Below are 17,327 nucleotides of genomic sequence, written 5' to 3' on the forward strand. Positions count from 1 at the left end.
TATATTTACTTCTCTCTATATTTTTGGAACCAGCGCTAAAGAAGCCGCTAAGATAATAAATTTATTTATTTATTTATTTTTTAAGCTTATTGAATGCCATATCAATGGCAAATAAAAAAAATTCTATATGTTTCTCAACTATTAAAAAAATCTTTAGTCCACCTTTTTTATTCTATATATTTTTCATCTCTATTTTTTTTAAAATAAAAACTAAAATTTTAAAAAATAATTTAAATAAAAAAATGAAAGAAAAAAAAATGCAGGGAGCAAGGAGCCGCTCCCTGTTGCAAATGAAGGAGCTGTGGATGCTCTTTGAGCAGTAGGTTTTTCCCTTGTATTAAATGCTTCGCAATTAAATAAATCGACGTCAAAAATTTAATAGTTGGGAGTCCTCGAGACTAAAGCGGATCTTTTGATTAGGAATTTTTTTTATTAGGAATTTTTCTCTATTTTATTGGATCCTTTTCAAGATGAATTGCAAAAACTTGTCCTTGCAATAATTGTATCATCAGAATGAAAATGACGTCATAGTTTATATATTTATCAGAACAGTGTCCACCCAAAAGAAAAATACAAAGCAATATTTATGATCCATAATTCTGGCTTCGAGAAAGATAAAATCCATTATCTTTAAAATTTATTTTATTAAATTTGGATGATTATTTTTTATTATATACTATATTAATTATTCTAAAATTATATAATACATATTTTTTATTATCTAATTCATTCATTTTATTTAATTTTTCTCCCAAATTAAATAATATTTTAATATTTTAGAAATAAATTTAATTTTCTAAATATAAAAATATACTATTTATAAAATCTAAATTTAGAAAATAAATAAAGTAACTGATATAAATATCTTTTATATAAAATATAAAATTTAAGAGAAAATTATGTATTTAGGAAAATTAATGATACTATAATCCCTATTTTACTAATTATATTATTGTTAATTAAGTTTGGGGCTGTTATCTCTCTCTTTCTAACGTACATGCAGTGAATTGGGAGCATTAATTATGGTCATTTAGGTGTTTAGGATGCGGTAATGGTATTTAGTGTCGAGATTAAATAATTAATTATAATTCGTACCTCGACGTGGACCCAACGTAGTAAACAGGCCACCATGTTTGATGTTTCTACTCGCTCTGTTCCTTCACCAACTCAGTCTTTTTTCGCCTGATTCCAGCGAGCCACGGCCCACCGTTGACACGCTTCTTTTCTGTTCTTTACAAGTTCCCTCTTTCTTCCGTTGCCGCTTCGGCCGCCAGAAAACCCTAATCTCTGCCGCCGTCCTCCGATCCACGCGATGGTCCGCGCATACAAGCACGAGCACATCTATCGGCACCCCTGGGACCGTGTGACGACGGCGGCGTGGCGCAAGTTCACGGATCCGGACACTCCCAACTTCCTCTCCCACGTCGTCGACGTCCACACGCTTCAACGCCGCCTCGACCCCGCCGCCGGTCGCCTCCAAGCCACCCGCTCCATTACCGTGCGCTCGCCGCCGCTCCCCTTCATACTCCGCCGGATTCTCGGTCAGGAGGCCGTTGTGTGCCACTGCGTCGAGACCACCGTGGTGGACGCGCGCGATCGGTCCATGGAGATCGTGATCCGCAACGCAAGCCTACGTGGCCTGATCGAGGTGGAGGAGCGGTCCACCTACCGGCCGCATCCCGAGCGACCGGAGGGGTGGACCGCCTTTCAGCAGGAGACCAGGATCCGCTGCAAGCCGCTCTCGGCGCTTGCGGCCGTGGCTGAGAAGGTGGAGCACCGTTGTGCCGAGAGGTTCATGCAGAACAGCGCCAAGGGGAGGGAGTTCGTCGAGCGGATCTGCAAGTACCTTGAGGCCGACGCCGCTGCCTCCAAAATTTCTTGCTGATCGCCAAAAGGTTAGGATTTTTCCTCTTCCCGACGTCAAATTGGACTCATAGAATAAGATCGTGCCGTTGTTGTTCTTGTCTCTGTGATAATCTTTTCCTGGGCTGTATCGTCTTTGACAATTGTTTACCGTCAATGATTTGGCTGATCGACCATGTTCTTGCTTCTACTTTTGTTGATTTATTTGGATATCTATGCAACTGATTCGATGTTAGCAATGTTAGCAATTATCAAAAAGAGCTTGCAAGACTAGAATATCTTTGCAGAAGTTCTTACTGAATATATAACCAACTTTCTATTGTCATGCCCCGGGGTGTAGTTTCCGGTATGTCATTAGGTGACAGTATAATAAAAGAAACCTAAGAACCAGAATATCATATGCTTGATAGATTACAAAACGTTACATATAAAACGACATATGAAATAACACGAAGACGAAAGTAAAATAAATGAGGAGTCAGCAAGTCGAAATCTCTATGCAACTCTATGTAAAATCAAAATCAATTATAATATCAAAAAGATCCATATGTATGTAAAATTAGAGGCCAAGGAAAACATACAGTAAGCCAGATGCGCATGAATTTAATCTTATTTAAGAGGTCAAAAAATAGAATAAATCATAATCTCTCGTTACAACTTTAAGTTCATCTTTAAGTTCTCAAATAATATACATAATTGTATATTTATGATCATCTAACATTTGTTAGTTGGAATTAGAATTTATCTTCATATGTCTTCATCAATTAAGATAAATTCTCAAGTCTTACTTTTTAATCAACAGTTATACAATTCACCCATGGTATAATATCGACATGAGCAAATATCATAAATCATGTGAATATCAACATGTATATCAATGGTCTAAAGTTGATAAATCAACTAAAAATGAATAACTAGAGCCAATATCATCATAGTATAATAATATCATACAAATTGACTAAAAGCCTTTTCAGAGTATAATACTGTTGCATACGTCATCTAATATGCAGGCTACAAGCCCTCACTAGTGGAATACATAATAAACATTGCCCGTGAGCAACCGCGCTTCTACAACATGTAGGCCCTTAGGTACTTTGGATCACGGGCAACCATGCTACCACAATAACATGTGGGCGATCCCGTATTTTGGTATAAAACTCTAATATAAAGCTAGGCTCATAGTTTTCATTTTTTAGTATTCTTCATTTCCATTTTATCCATTTATCATAACTTTCATATTGAATGATCAATAAGTTACATTTTTATATGAAGTTTGTTAATTTATCATTATAGGGTTCATAGATAAAACACTACTAGTATCAACAGTGCAAAATATCAAGGAGCATAGAAGATCAAGCAAATCTAAAAGACATGTATTAACGGAAGAGTAATTTCAGATTTAATTTTTTTAAAACAACCTTTTCCATCGTCATCCCCCTATGAAACCCACTTGTGGAAATGAAATAACATACAAATCGATTAACATAAAGTATTCCTTCTAGGGTTGTTGTGGTTGCTGGAAAAGAGGGCAGCAATGTACCTCTCTTGTTGTTGGGAGAGGGCAACAACTAGGGTTCTTTTACTCTCTTCATTGGCAACTCCGGCGAGCTGCGATGAGCTCCGACGGTCACTGCCAAGAAGCAAGGATGACAAGAGTAGGTATTCGCTAGAAAAAGAAAGGCAACAACTAGGGTGTTGCTGTTGAAGCTGTCGGAGAAGAAGAGAGGGCTAAAAATAAAAGAAAACAGAAATGGAGGATCTTTCTCTCTTTACCGGTAGCCTTGGCGAGCTTGGCGTGACCACAGCTAGCTCCGGCCGAGCTCCGGCAGCTGTGATTGGTTGGAAAAGAGAGCAACAACTTGCAGCTCTTGTTACCGGAAGAGGGCAGCGACTAGGGTTCCTTTTTACCCCACCTTGCTTGCAGTCTGGCAAGCTCCTGCAAACTCCGACGAGCTCCAGCGGTGCTGCCAAGAAGCAGGGACAGCAGAGAAGCACAGCAGGGAGCAAGAGAGAAGAGAAAGAGAGGTGTTAGGGGCTGTTGGCCTGAAAAGGCAGCACCTATGGCTGCTGTCGGTGGCTGTTGGAGGAGGAAAAAGGCAGCAAAGTTGCTGCTTTCCTCTTTGCTGGAAGAGGAGAAGAGGTGCAGGTGGAGAAAAAGAAGAAAGAAAAAGAAAAGAGAGGGATGGGGTGGGGTGGGGGAAATGGGCGTGTGTATGGCTGGAATAGGGTGGCGGTAGGGGTTTTTTTTTTTAAAAAAAATTATTTTATTTTTAAATTTGTTTCTCATACTTAACACCTACTTATCAACTGATTCGATGTTCTTCTACTCGTGGATCTTCCTATTGAATACATAACAAAGTTCTTTAAATGAAACGATGTTAGAGCTCAAGCTGACCCAAATTAGTAGGAATTTACACATTGCTGTTGTCATCCTCCTGTATAGATTGCTTATGCCCTGCATAGGCATTTGCACAATTTTAACCAACCAAACAAACAAACATTCACCATGTTGTTTGACTTGCTTAGCTTTCGCTAAGTTTCATTCATGCAAATAGTTAAGGTTCTTATGTAGAATCTATGGAAATGTGTACTCTTCAGGAGACAGATAAGAACTATTTATATGTATTGATAAATTTGATATATTGTTTGATAAACATTTTGGATTACTGTCAATACGTAGTGTTGTTAAATGGTTAACACAGCATTTACATATCACAAAGTTTATGTTGCAACTCAACCACATATCGTCATATGCGGTTTTGTTAACTTTGGCACACGCCGTTCATGAATCCTGGAGCATCCTCATGCTGATGAAGTTTAAGAATAAAAAAAATTTGCATATTTTGTTGGAGATGAGGGATAGGAGATAATGCAGAAGCTGAACTGACAACTTAGTATTATCACGTCGTCTGAAACCCTAAACTTTGCAACCAACTTAGAGTTTTGAGCTGTAAAGTTTGGCATTCAAACACAGACTCATTGACAGAATCTTTGAGTTTTATCATGAAAATGAACTAATTACTGAGGGAAAAAGATCTGTGACCTCATTGACTGTGGTAGCATATAATTTTGACAGAACTGGTGCACCTTAGCGCCTGTCGGTATTCCTTGGCCTAGAAAAGTTGGAGGGGCGTCTATGTTTGGATGGCAGATTGTAAGATCCTACAATTTAGGTGATTTTTAGATTTGTAAGATCCTACAACAAAGAGAACACTATTTGGATGCTTGTTTCAGTGTATTAGGTTGTGTAATGTATTTTTCTTGATTTATCATTGTAACGATGAATTTAAGTTGCTTAAAACTCGGCGGCAATTTTTTTTAATTCATAAATTGGAAATAATAAACAAAAAGATCTGCTCAATTTGTGTTTCTTTTTGCTCGATCGACAGATGGAGGTTGATGGACTTGAACATATTTTAATTGTATTTCTGTTATCCAAAGATATAAATAAAATTCTTTCAAAATGGTCAAAAAAAAGTATGTTGAGAAATATTAGAGGTAAAGCATAATCGTTTCCTCCTTTATTGTTTTTCGAAAATTTCATGATTCTAAAAATTCGAGAAGTATATGCAACAATAAGTTTATCTACTTTTTCACTTTGCCACTCACTATATAAAAAATTATTATGAAAATTTGCATAATTTGTGTTATCTATATATGAAGCTCATACAAATTAAAATATCGTTAGGCAAAAGAAGTATTTTGGCTTGACTATATAGATAGGGGTGTTATCCTACACATCTTGTTCGTGGGTTATTTTCACTGAGTCTGAGCGTTCCGAGTAGATTTTAATTACTTAGAGTATCCAGAAGGGGTCCGAGTGCTTAGACTCAGTGAGAGTCGTCTATGATCGTTCACGAACGGTGTATGTATATATATATATAGAGAGAGAGAGGTTTGTTACTTTACATGCTTGTGTGGTACACTCCTAGGTGATCCTCATAAGTTTGGGTGCATCCCAGGTGTCAATTTATTTTTGAGAATTGAGGCGTTCGTGCTCGGACCTGTGAGGGTCGCCTAGGAATGTGTAGGGTAGGAGTGTGAAGGTTTGTGTATGGTGTGGACCTTTTGCTGCAGATTCGTGCGTGCCCTGACTCGAGGTGCTTCCAGCGCGCACTGACTCAAGGCGCTCGACTTAATTTTTTTTTTTTTTTTATAGTGTTGAGGCGTTTGTATCAAACGTAGACGCCACAATTCAATGGGGGGAATCTCTTAGTCCACAATTTTGTTGATCAGGAGATGAACTACATGGAATTACGGTCGGATCGTGACGGTGATATGATCACAATTGATTGTGATCCCTCCGGGTTCATCGTTCCCCAAGGTATAGTTTGGATCGGGACGAATAGTCGAAGGTTGCTCGAAGGCCACTCCCCCACTCGCCGATGTTTATAGGATATAATAATGTGTTTACAGATATAGTAATATATTTATGGTCTCTAGTTTAGAAAATATTAATTTTTTAAAAAAATTTAAAAAAAATAAAATACGCTGATATCCTGCGCTCACAGTCACACATTGTGTGACACGCAAGGCAGGATATCAGAATTTATATATATAGTGATCGTGCATACGCATCGCGTGTGTAATATAATATATTGAAATCACATTGATCCTTTATAATGAAATTATATTAATTAAAGTATTTTAGCATTAAAATACTAAAATAGAGTCATTAGGGTAAAGTACATGACTTTTGAAAATCTGAATTATTTGGGTATTTGAAAATCCGAATTGTTTGGATTTTTGAGTATCACCGTTTTGTTTGTAGAATTACTAATAAACCTTGGAATTATTTTTAGTGTGAATAGAAAAAAGGATATTAACGTAAATTCATTTTAGGTTTTACCAAAGTTAGTTAGTAAAGAGGGTAGATTTTTAATAAAATAATAAGATATATCTGCGCGCGCAGGGAGGTAAATTGAAAAAGAAGGAAAATATTGAGGGTGGAAAGTGACATTTTCTCCAGCTATATATTGTCATTGGACCAGAATGCGTTGATAAAGTTTTAATGTTATTTGGGCTCAAATTTTAGGCCCAGTCACGAGGAGGGTGGTCTCGTAATAAACACAAAGTCCTGCTGCATTTGTGAAACCTTGGTTCCATCTATAATAATGCTACTAGGGTTTCATCAATTCTCGTCGCGTGCTTGAGATCGATTTAGAAGCAAGGAGAGCGGCGGCGACTTAGCGACGATGGTGGAGAAGGGAAGCAAAGGGAGGAAGGAGGAGGTGGTGACTAGGGAGTACACCATTAACCTCCACAAGCGCCTTCATGGATGGTATTCATCTCGATTGAGTCTGACACTTGATCTATCTTTGATTTATTTTTCCACGGTTCTTTCCCTAGGTCTCTCGGTTTTACGCATGACATGCTGGATTACCGTCTCTCATTTGTGTCTTGCATAGTATTTGTGTCTGGTAGTCGAGCGATCATGATGTAGAATTTCTAAATCGCTTCTTTTCCAGTTGAGCTCCTTGTATTGCCTAGTTCATCACAATTGTTTCTTGTTCTGTTGTTTGGATCATTCATGCTGAAGTAGCAATTAGTTATCGCTTGCTGCTTTTTCCCCGTTTCACATTTCGTAGTTTGTGATTGAAGTTTGCACGATCAGAAGGTTTTGAATTATGCATTTATACGAGGCTATTTGTAAATACTTTCAGTTTTTTTTCCCGTTACACATTTTAGAGTTTGTGGTTGAAATTTGCGCTATCAGAGTCCAGAGAGGTTGTGAATTTTGCACTTAGATACGAATGGAGTTCTATAGCTGTTAAGGATGCTTCGTTAGCTTGTTAGATGCTATGTTTTATCCAGGAGTCTCTAATTTGAATTTCGTTTCAACCTCCTAGTAAAATGCATCTGTTGAGAAAGATCCAAGCAGGAGGTGATATCTTTATGACCAAATTAGGTTCTTGAGCGTAATTCATGGTATCTGCAGAAAAGATCTAGCTCATCTCATTGCAATTTGCAAACGAATCCAAGAATTCAGATATATGAAGGGTTTTTGTGCAAACTGTGTCAGATCCATTGTTTTCTAACGGATCCTACCTTTCCCTTGTATGGCGTGTTTTAGTTGTCTGCTTATACGACTGATTTGTATTGACAAGACTAACAGTACAAGTTCCAGTGATGTTTGAGAGACACATTAACCTCTCAGCTTAAGTATGTACTTTGTTATATCCTCACAGCAATGACTTCTTAATGAAAAATCGTGTCTTTGCCAGTCACATTAACCTTCTTTCACGAGGTTTTATCATATTGTTTTTTGTATCTTAAGTCTGAAAAGTCATATCACCGTATGGTTGAAGTAGTTGGTACTTAATCAATGGTTCACTGAACCACTTGCTTGGATTCATATGTAGTTATGCCTTGCGCATTTTTGTTTATTGTTGAACCTAAATTCCTCGATGAATTTGCAGACATTTCTAATTCGAGTTTGTTTTGAGCAGCACATTCAAGAAGAAGGCCCCTAAGGCCATCAAGGAGATCAGGAAGTTTGCCCAGAAGGCAATGGGGACAACAGATGTGAGAGTCGATGTGAAGCTGAACAAGCAAATCTGGAGCAGGGGAATCCGCAGCGTGCCAAGGCGCATTCGTGTGCGTATCGCGCGCAAAAGGAACGAAGAGGAAGATGCTAAAGAAGAACTCTACTCTTTGGTTACCGTAGCCGATATCCCCTCGGAAGGCTTAAAAGGCCTGGGCACCATTGTCGTTGACGAAGCCGATTGATTTGATTTGCTCTGTCGATCAAAAGTAGCATTTTATGTTTGTTTCTTAATGGTCTAGACTCGGTAGTTAATTTGTTGTGTTCCTGAGCAACTTTCATATTTATGCTCTTTATCTTTATGCACTATAAATTTAGCGTGGCTTCATATTTCTTTTTTAAATGAAACTGCTGATATTATTAAAGAATAATCTCAACTTCGTTTTTTTCTCTTTTTAATTTTGATGAGATAGTCGTAATTTCTGGTCTTTTCTGATTTTTTTTTTAATTTCGGATCATCGTCAGAATTTAGTTAAAATTAAAATTGATTGTGATTTCTTTTATCTTCTATTTAGGTTTCGCGGATCAGTTTAAAATTATAATTTAGGTGAGAACATGAATCCAGATAAGTACGGATTTCAGTATCTGGATTCAATTTTGATGAACCATAATTAATATAATTTTAGTGGCTTCAATTTTAAATTTACATTAAGGGAAAAGTCATTCATAGAGGTTAGATTCTTGGTGATCCCACCTATCAGGTGGAGTTTATGGGATCTCATCAATGAGTAACTCTTGGTCCAGAGTGGACCAAGGACATTCCAAGGGTACGGATCTAAAGTATTCTGTCTATTTTTTTTTTTTATGGAGTAATGATATGTTGCGGGAATAAAAATCATGAAACGCTGCGGGAATGAATGTATGAACCTTACTCATTCTGTCCACCTCATCTTGAAGCTCTTTACTCTTTAACTAAAACCCTAAATGAAATTCACTTCCCCCCGATTTCTCTTTCACGAAGCTGTCCCTCTCCTCCGACACAGAAGCTTCTGTGCCGCCCTCTCCTTCTTTCTGTCTTCTACGCCGTCCTCTCCTCCGACACAAAAGCTTCTGCGCCGCTCCTCCTAGTTCTCTTCTGCGCCACCCTCTCCTCTGATTGTGGGCTTCATTTTTCCAGTCTCGTCGCCTTCGTTTCCTAGGGTTTCCCCAACCCTAGGAAAGACTCGGCCAACCCGCGCCACAATCCATTTCCAAACGGTTTCGAGATCTTCTAGTGCTGATCTCCTCCTTGGAAGGACGTAAGTGATCCCAAAGACTCACTTCGTCTTCTCTGTTTCGCCCCTTTCGCCTTCTCTGTCTCAGCTAAGTTTGGTATTTCTTGCAACATATCTCTTGCAACATATCACTTCGTCTTCTTTGTAATTCTTGCAACATATCTTTTCTTGCAGTATATCATTTCTTATAGCTTATCATTTCTCTTCTTTGTTCACTGTATCAAAGTTTGCTAATAGCTATTTTATTTGAATTTAGGTTGTAAAATTGTTATAGAGCAAGAACTATTAATTGAGGGTGATTTCCAAGTGTTGGGTGATTCGTCAAGCTCAAATGGAGTTGATACTCCACAAGTTGGGATGTGTTTTTCAGCTGAAGAACAAGTTCGTGATTTTTACAAATCCTATGCCCAGAGTCTTGGTTTTGATATTTCAAAGCTGGGTTTTGAAGAAAAAGTTTCATTCAAAATGAATAAGAAAGAAACAAGATGAACCAAGAAATTAATTTGAAAAAAATGCAATACCAGAAAGCAAATACAATTGCTTCAATCGCATTATAAATACAGTTATTTGCTTATAGCAAATTACACCAACCACCTCCAAATCATCACAATCCAAGTAAATACAACTACAATGATAACAACTCTAAAATTTTTATTAAATGAATATATTTCATCACTCAACTTCATAGTGATAGAGTTGTTCACAGGCTTCAGGAGAGCATTGCAATCAACTGTATTTTCGATGTACATATTAGATTTCTTCAATTCACTAATCTCCATCTGTAATTTTTTGTTATCCCTCTTCAGATCATTAATAATTCCCTTAGTTCTCTCTGACAATTCTGGATCATGCCATAGGAAGAAGCGACATCCCCTTTCCTGAATATCGAATAAACTTAATCAAAATCCAATAAGTAAAAAGCTTATAAATATGGTTGGTTTTGAAACCATTTTATATAAATAAAATTTACTCTAAATTTTGGGCATGAAAAAAATCGCCTGCTTGGGTTGGTTTCCTTCCATGAAGTCCATAGAATAGCTCTTAACCCACAATAGTATACTATATGAGGTGTTTCACCTTGTTCATCATTCATGCGTCTTCGAGTAAAAGATGTTGATGATGAAGAACCGGCTGTCATGAATATTTGTTCATTTGTCTTGCAATTTTTTTCATATCAAAAGAACAAAAATCATCTGCTTTCTCTTTCATATCCTTGCTCAACTACTACAATTTACGTAATTTATGTTAGAGTAATACTTAGGAGGCCACACATAATATAAGAGATCTCCAGAGTATAAATTGTTGCAAATTTAAAATATCCTAAACATGACTTTCAATATCCTAATTGGTTTCACTTCTAGGAACCAAACAAAATTTGTTAATAAGAGGACATGTCTCGGGTTTCATCAATGAGATGCTACAAGAATTATAATAGGGCAAACAGAATTATAATTACATTTGTTCAAGAAGAACAGTCATGAGAAGAACTTAATGTTCAATGATAAGGGGAAGATTCATCAAGTGCTAAAAAACAAACACGTCCAAAGGTACGGTTCGCTGGTGGAGGAGCTTTAGGGCTTAGGCCATGGAAGAGCTTTAGGGCTTAGGCCGTGGAGGAGCTTCACGGCTTCTCTGGGGGTGCGTCTTTAGGTTCGCTCGACAATGGAGGAGCTTCGATGGTGGTAGATCTCTGCTTTTGTGCAGATCTCTGCTTTGTGCACAGCTTCTGCGTGGAAGAGAAATCGGAGGAGATCTGGAGAAATCGGAGACTGGAAAAACAAAGCCCACAGTTGGAGGAGAGGGCGGCACAGAAGCTTCTGTGTAGGAGAAGAGGGCGGTGCAGAAGAGAAATAGGAGGAGAGGCGCAGAAGCTTCTGTGTTGGAGGAGAGGGCGACACAGAAGACAGAAAGGAGGAGAGGTGCACCCTCTGTGTCGGAGGAGAGGGCGGCGTAGAAGCTTCTGTGTCGGAGGAGAGGGCGGCGCAGAAGACAAAAAGGAGGAGAGGGGCAGCTTCGTGGAAGAGAAATGGGGGGAAGTGGATCTCGTTTAGGGTTTTAGTCAAAGAGTAAAGAGCTTCAAGATAAGATAGACAGAATGAGAAGGGTTCATGCATTTTTTAATCCACATTGGAATGACTAACTCATTCCCGTAGCGTTTCGTAGTTGTTATTCCCGCAGCATATCATTACTCTTTTTTTATGGACTAAGAGATGAACTTGTAAAATGGGACTGGTTTTTGATCATCCTTCTATTCTAAAATATAATATGAAAATGAATTTTCTAAAATATAATATGAGAATGAATTTAGAAAGGGTAGTCGTATTCCTAATCTAGTTTTTTTTTTACCAGAGAATCTGATCTCTCATTTATATGGCTCCGTGGAAGAATATGATTTTAAAATAATAATAATTTTGTTTTATTCGGAGTTTGTTAGTAAATGTAATATCCAATAATAAATTTTCAACTTTTAATAAATGTATCACATACTTTTATATGTATGGCTCAATTAATTTGCTGTGATGTGATAGAATCCCGACGGATACGGATATCTACTCTATTGGTCAGCGAAAATAATTTTAAAAAATCGAGGGGCATACTGATAAAATCCTGGCGCACGTGATATCCTTCCTCCCCCAGAGCGGGCGAGGGGTTCGATCACTGGAATCCGAATCCTCCAGAGAGCGGCGACATCAAAGCCCCAATCCTTTCTTCTCCTTGGCAATCAATCGCTTGCTTCCTCGACGTGATCCGTCCAACAGGCCAGGTATCGGTCTTCCCCTCTTCCCGTCTTCTCCTTTCTCCTGTCGCATCAGATTCGTGCGATCGTCTTGCTCCCTTCATAATTTGCTCAATTCTTGCGCCCATTTGGTATACGCCCCGGCGCAATTGTACTGGTTTTATGTTTTATTGGGACTACATCCAATGTTAATAAGAAGATTAGCTAAAGATATATTTTGCTTTCCCTAAAAGAGGAACCATTTTTGGAGTCTTAATTGATGGGTATGGAATGCCTTATCCTAACATTCTCTATGAACTATGTATTTTACACCGTAGTGCATCATAATGTGTGTGATCATTACATGCCTCAAGCTTCGCTACTGTTGACGAATCTATTCTGATTTTAATTTTTTGATCTATCCTAACCTGCTTATTCTGATGTGTTTGTAATCTAATTTCAGATGGTTATTGATGTGGCACTTTAACATACTATCCTAACTCAATTGCTATGGAATGCATGACACATAAATTTGGTATGTTTCTCTTTCTATTCAATGCAAATATTATTATTTTTAGTTTATTTTCCTGGTCACACTTAGTTAATGATAAATGAAACACTGTTAAATTAATTTTTAAAAAAATAAGACATTAAAGTACAATCTGGTTTAATCAAATTTCTCATATTTAAAGATATTGTGTTAATGTTTATAGTAAATGAATGATTAATTTAATGGAGAGCTAAAATTGCTGCAGGTTTAAATAGGTTAGGTAGATTTGTTGAACTTGAAAGATAGGGATAAGTTTGTTAAAGGTGATAGTGGTTGGGATTATATATTTGTCAATTAATTCTATATTGCATTTTGGGTGCACTCAAGTTCACAGTGCATGAAATATTATTCATGTATTTCAGAATGGCTGGTCTGGAATGTAAACATTGAATTTGGAATTACTGATAAAATAGTTTTAGTTGGTCCTGTTTTTCTTTTTGTTGAGAAATTGACAAAATTTCTTTTCTCTTGTGATTAGATATTGGCCTCTGTACATGCACAAAATAATGCTTTGGGTTGTGCTGTTAAAACAATTTTGAAGCATGAGATACATGGTTACATGTTGGTGGCACTATTACTGTACAAACTAAAGCGCCTTTGTGAAATTAGTCTTCCAACTGTGTAAATCATTGTCTGCCCGCGTAGTCTTGAGCTATACATGTTTGGCTACATGATGCCTTTGTGGCTAAGCAAATCCCACTCCTCTAGTCTATACTCTCAAACTAGCATGTTTCAACAAAGAAAAACAGCTGTGTCCTTGTACAAGGCATCACTTTCTTCCTCTCTCGGTTCTAAAGGATACAGATGTAGGCATCCTGTTTCATTACTTTCCAAACATGAAGGAGGTTTCAATGACCAATCCTTGGATACCTCAATGCATTTATCTAGGCGACAATTTCATATTGGGTTAACAACAAGGTGTCGGAGAATGAAGTTGAGCATATCTCTTCCATCCTATGAGAGGTTTTCGAGGGTCACATGGAATAATCGACAGATAGCATGGGGAGTAGGAGGTGTTTCTCTAGGACTCTATTTGTCATTTACAACTTTTGGGCCTGCCTATGCTGAAGCTTCAATGGGAAGAGCTAGAGGGAATGATTCAAGTGCTAACTCTTATGGGAAAAATGTTTATACAGATTATTCCATAACAGGTAAGACACTTTATTTGTGTTTTAAGATCAATTACCCATTCATGTTTACTATAAACAAACTACTGCCAGATGCTAATCTATGCAAACTGGCCACTCTTTTAGGTATCCCAGGAGATGGACGATGCTTATTCCGCTCAGTGGTGCATGGAGCATGTCTCAGATCTGGCAAGCGACTACCTGATGAGAAACTTCAGAGAGAATTAGCAGATGATTTGAGGGAAAAAGTGAGTTTATTGCTTTCGTAACTAGCAATCTAGTTTGTCATTTTATAAAATATTTGCTTGACTTATTTTTTTTTTCTTTTCAGTATATCTACTTCTAATGAATATTTTACCAACTTTTTACGATTAACTGGTCAGGTTGCAGATGAATTTGTTAAGAGGCGTGCAGAGACAGAATGGTGACTCAATTTTTCTAAGGAAAATATCACTTTGTACCTAATTTGAGATTCTTCTTTTCATCATGAAATCTTAGTAATTCTTTACTAGTGATAACAAGCTTGGCTTTGGAGAACCTCAAGAATGTTATCATAAATATCATTTATTCCTTAGCAATGCTGTTGCAGGTTTGTTGAAGGCGACTTTGATACCTATGTCTCTCAAATTAGAAAGCCACATGTGTGGGGAGGTGAGCCTGAGTTGTTCATGGCATCACATGTTCTTCAGTAAGTACCTTTTTTTATGCCATTCTGAATTTCTCGGAGAATAAATGCTTAGGATGTTGGTAATGGCTAGGAAACATGTTTTTAGCTGGGAAAAGTAAGGTTCATTGGTTCAATGAATCTTTGAGTTAACTAATATCCTTTGAAATAAATTTAACTGGATCTGTTGCCTAATCAGTATAGTTATGATTGTGAACTAGCCAAGTTGAGCTGAGCTCGACTATTTCAAGCTTGTTTATTACACTAAGCTTTCTGCAACCAAAAATTAAGGTTCTTAGCAGGGATGAGGATACATGTAGAAGAAAGTAGGAACAAACATATACTCCATATCGTCACCGAGGGAAATACTAGAAAATGGAGGCTCTATGTGCCTTTTCTGCTTCATTAAGTTTGAAGAAACTGATTCAAATAATGCTCTTTTATGCATTCCTGATCAAATTTATTCGACAATTATCTTCCAAATCCAAAGAGACCTTGGCATCATTTGATATGAATGCACATAGATCATTAGGATATAACTTACCCTTTAATGATCAGACTATTAAGAAGTTTATTTTTCAGAATGCCAATCACAGTTTACATGGTCGATGACGATGCTGGTGGTTTAATATCAATAGCCGAGTACGGACAAGAATATGGGAAGGAAAATCCAATTCGAGTTCTTTACCATGGCTTTGGTCATTATGATGCTCTACAATTTCCTGGAGGGAAAGTTTCAAAGTCAAGACTATAGTTTTCAACAATGGCTATTTAGAATGGTGAGTTATATACATTGCAAGCCTATTGATTTATCTTCTTCTTCATCGTCTTAATTTAACAATAAAATGAAAGTGGATATAGACTTCATAACTTGTTGTCTTAATTATGGAGAGGACGGTGACTAAAATGCAAGATCCTTGAAAGCGAGTCGCCATGATATTGTTAACAGCTTTTGTAACTGCAGCTATTAAACTGTTTTATCTTAGATTGTATCTTCTATTGTGGCTACAAAATTTGTGCTAACATTTAAAAGTTGAAATACATTTAGCAACAATCTTGATGTTTTTTTGTTGTTGTTTCATGATTCTACTTCTAGGAGAAATGCGATTTGATGCTGCAAAACACTCAAGATTTATCAGCCTCATCTGGAATCTATTGCATCTCTTTTCATAAATACCCCATATGTATTATTTTGACAAATTGTTTCTTCAATGGATATATGTAATTTCCACAAAGACAGCCAATAGAGGCATCATCCGAGCGCTTCATGGTAACAGCAACCAGGCTGTGGAAAGCGTTTCTATCGACGATAACCCATTTGTGACAAAGTGAGAATGATAGAAACCCAAAATTTAAGCATTGTAGTCTCTTTTGTCATATTTTCCCCTACCTTTCTCCTATGGCCATTATGCTTGATTGCTTGTTATATATAGTGTTATGAAATTCTGGGTGCAGTTATGACTCGAGAGTAGTATGTTTGATTCTGTAAAAGTTGCTCAGGTGAAACAAAAAAACAAGGCCTTCTACATTTTTACCTCTTGAGATAAAAGACATTGGAATGGTCACAGGTTTTTTTCCTTCGCATTAGACAGCAGTAACTTGGTAAGCTATTAATTATCTTATACTTCTTGCATATGATGGGCATTTATGAAGCAGTATGATTGATCAACCAACTCTTTCTTCAGCATGCTTTTATTAGGGACAGATTTATTGCTTCATTTAATATTTATTGGCAACATTTACTACTATGCTTTAATTCTTTAATTCTGACAATACTTGTGGAGGAGTACAGACACGCCAATAGGCACCCACCTTTTTATAAATAAAAAAATTACCCTTCAATGTGGTTCACTTAAGCATTTCTACATAGGAACTAATTTGGTATTTGGATGGTAGATTTATATTGCAGGAATAAAATTTTAATCTTCTGGTTTATTCTCTTAAGGAAATAAGTTCTTTCCATCTAGTAGGTTGTTCAGTGTTATTTACCTCCTTTCCATGAGGCTTTGGGACGGACAGTAGAAGGGAATTGGAGATTAGTGTTATCACCTTTTGTATCGCTTAAGTATTTCTACCTTAAGGCTATGCTTACTGAGCTAATGTCTGTGAATAAGCTTAATATATTCTAGACGTCCACTTTAGGCATCTAACATGGGTGACAAAATCGGTTATTATTATTATTTTTTTGACTTGCAGATAAGTTATTTAGTATTTTATGTTTAAAATTTAGTGGTTGAATTTTAGTATTAAGCATAAAAAAAATTAAAAGCTCACTGGAGGTAAGATAAACAGAATATATATTATTATTATTATTATTATTATTAACAACGTATATACAACGTGTCTACCACAATAAAATATATATATATATATATAACTTCGTCTTCATTTTTGTTTTTTTTTTTTTTTAATTTGTAGTTGTTGTCAACAAACCCGGAGAAAAGATTTACTTTTAAGATTCTACGGCAGTGATAAGAGTAACATCTCCTTTGCCAAAATTGGATGGATGAGATCGGATCTGGTTGTGGTTGATGGTAGAATGACATGACTGCCCTTATATTTGCCATGTGGATGGGGTTAGGCAGTCTTGGAGCTGACTGTGATCAAGCTCTAAGAATAACTAAGACCAAAGTTGTTGATGTTTTGCCA

The 17,327-nt window shown here is 37.0% G+C and overlaps 3 protein-coding genes across 3 annotated transcripts; all 3 read left to right on the top strand.

The window, feature by feature from the left end:
- The first annotated feature begins 1,157 nt into the window (after nt 1-1,157).
- Nucleotides 1,158-4,005, top strand: LOC121974340 (PRELI domain containing protein 3A-like). The gene is made up of 2 exons (XM_042525352.1): nt 1,158-1,895; nt 3,366-4,005. Exon 1 carries the CDS (start codon nt 1,313-1,315, stop codon nt 1,883-1,885), a length of 573 nt encoding a protein of 190 aa, XP_042381286.1. The 5' UTR covers nt 1,158-1,312; the 3' UTR covers nt 1,886-1,895; nt 3,366-4,005.
- Nucleotides 4,006-6,974: 2,969 nt separating this feature from the next.
- Nucleotides 6,975-8,772, top strand: LOC121974348 (60S ribosomal protein L31-like). Its single transcript, XM_042525366.1, has 2 exons — nt 6,975-7,144; nt 8,313-8,772. Exons 1-2 carry the CDS (start codon nt 7,059-7,061, stop codon nt 8,590-8,592), a joined length of 366 nt encoding a protein of 121 aa, XP_042381300.1. The 5' UTR covers nt 6,975-7,058; the 3' UTR covers nt 8,593-8,772.
- A 3,473-nt stretch (nt 8,773-12,245) lies between these two features.
- LOC121974356 (OVARIAN TUMOR DOMAIN-containing deubiquitinating enzyme 4-like) lies at nt 12,246-16,258 on the top strand. Its single transcript, XM_042525378.1, has 8 exons — nt 12,246-12,385; nt 12,801-12,872; nt 13,366-14,038; nt 14,141-14,262; nt 14,398-14,438; nt 14,604-14,702; nt 15,261-15,457; nt 15,775-16,258. Exons 3-7 carry the CDS (start codon nt 13,546-13,548, stop codon nt 15,430-15,432), a joined length of 927 nt encoding a protein of 308 aa, XP_042381312.1. The 5' UTR covers nt 12,246-12,385; nt 12,801-12,872; nt 13,366-13,545; the 3' UTR covers nt 15,433-15,457; nt 15,775-16,258.
- Nucleotides 16,259-17,327: the final 1,069 nt, after the last annotated feature.

The sequence above is a fragment of the Zingiber officinale genome, chromosome 1B (genome assembly GCF_018446385.1).
Source record: "Zingiber officinale cultivar Zhangliang chromosome 1B, Zo_v1.1, whole genome shotgun sequence".
NCBI lineage: Eukaryota > Viridiplantae > Streptophyta > Magnoliopsida > Zingiberales > Zingiberaceae > Zingiber > Zingiber officinale.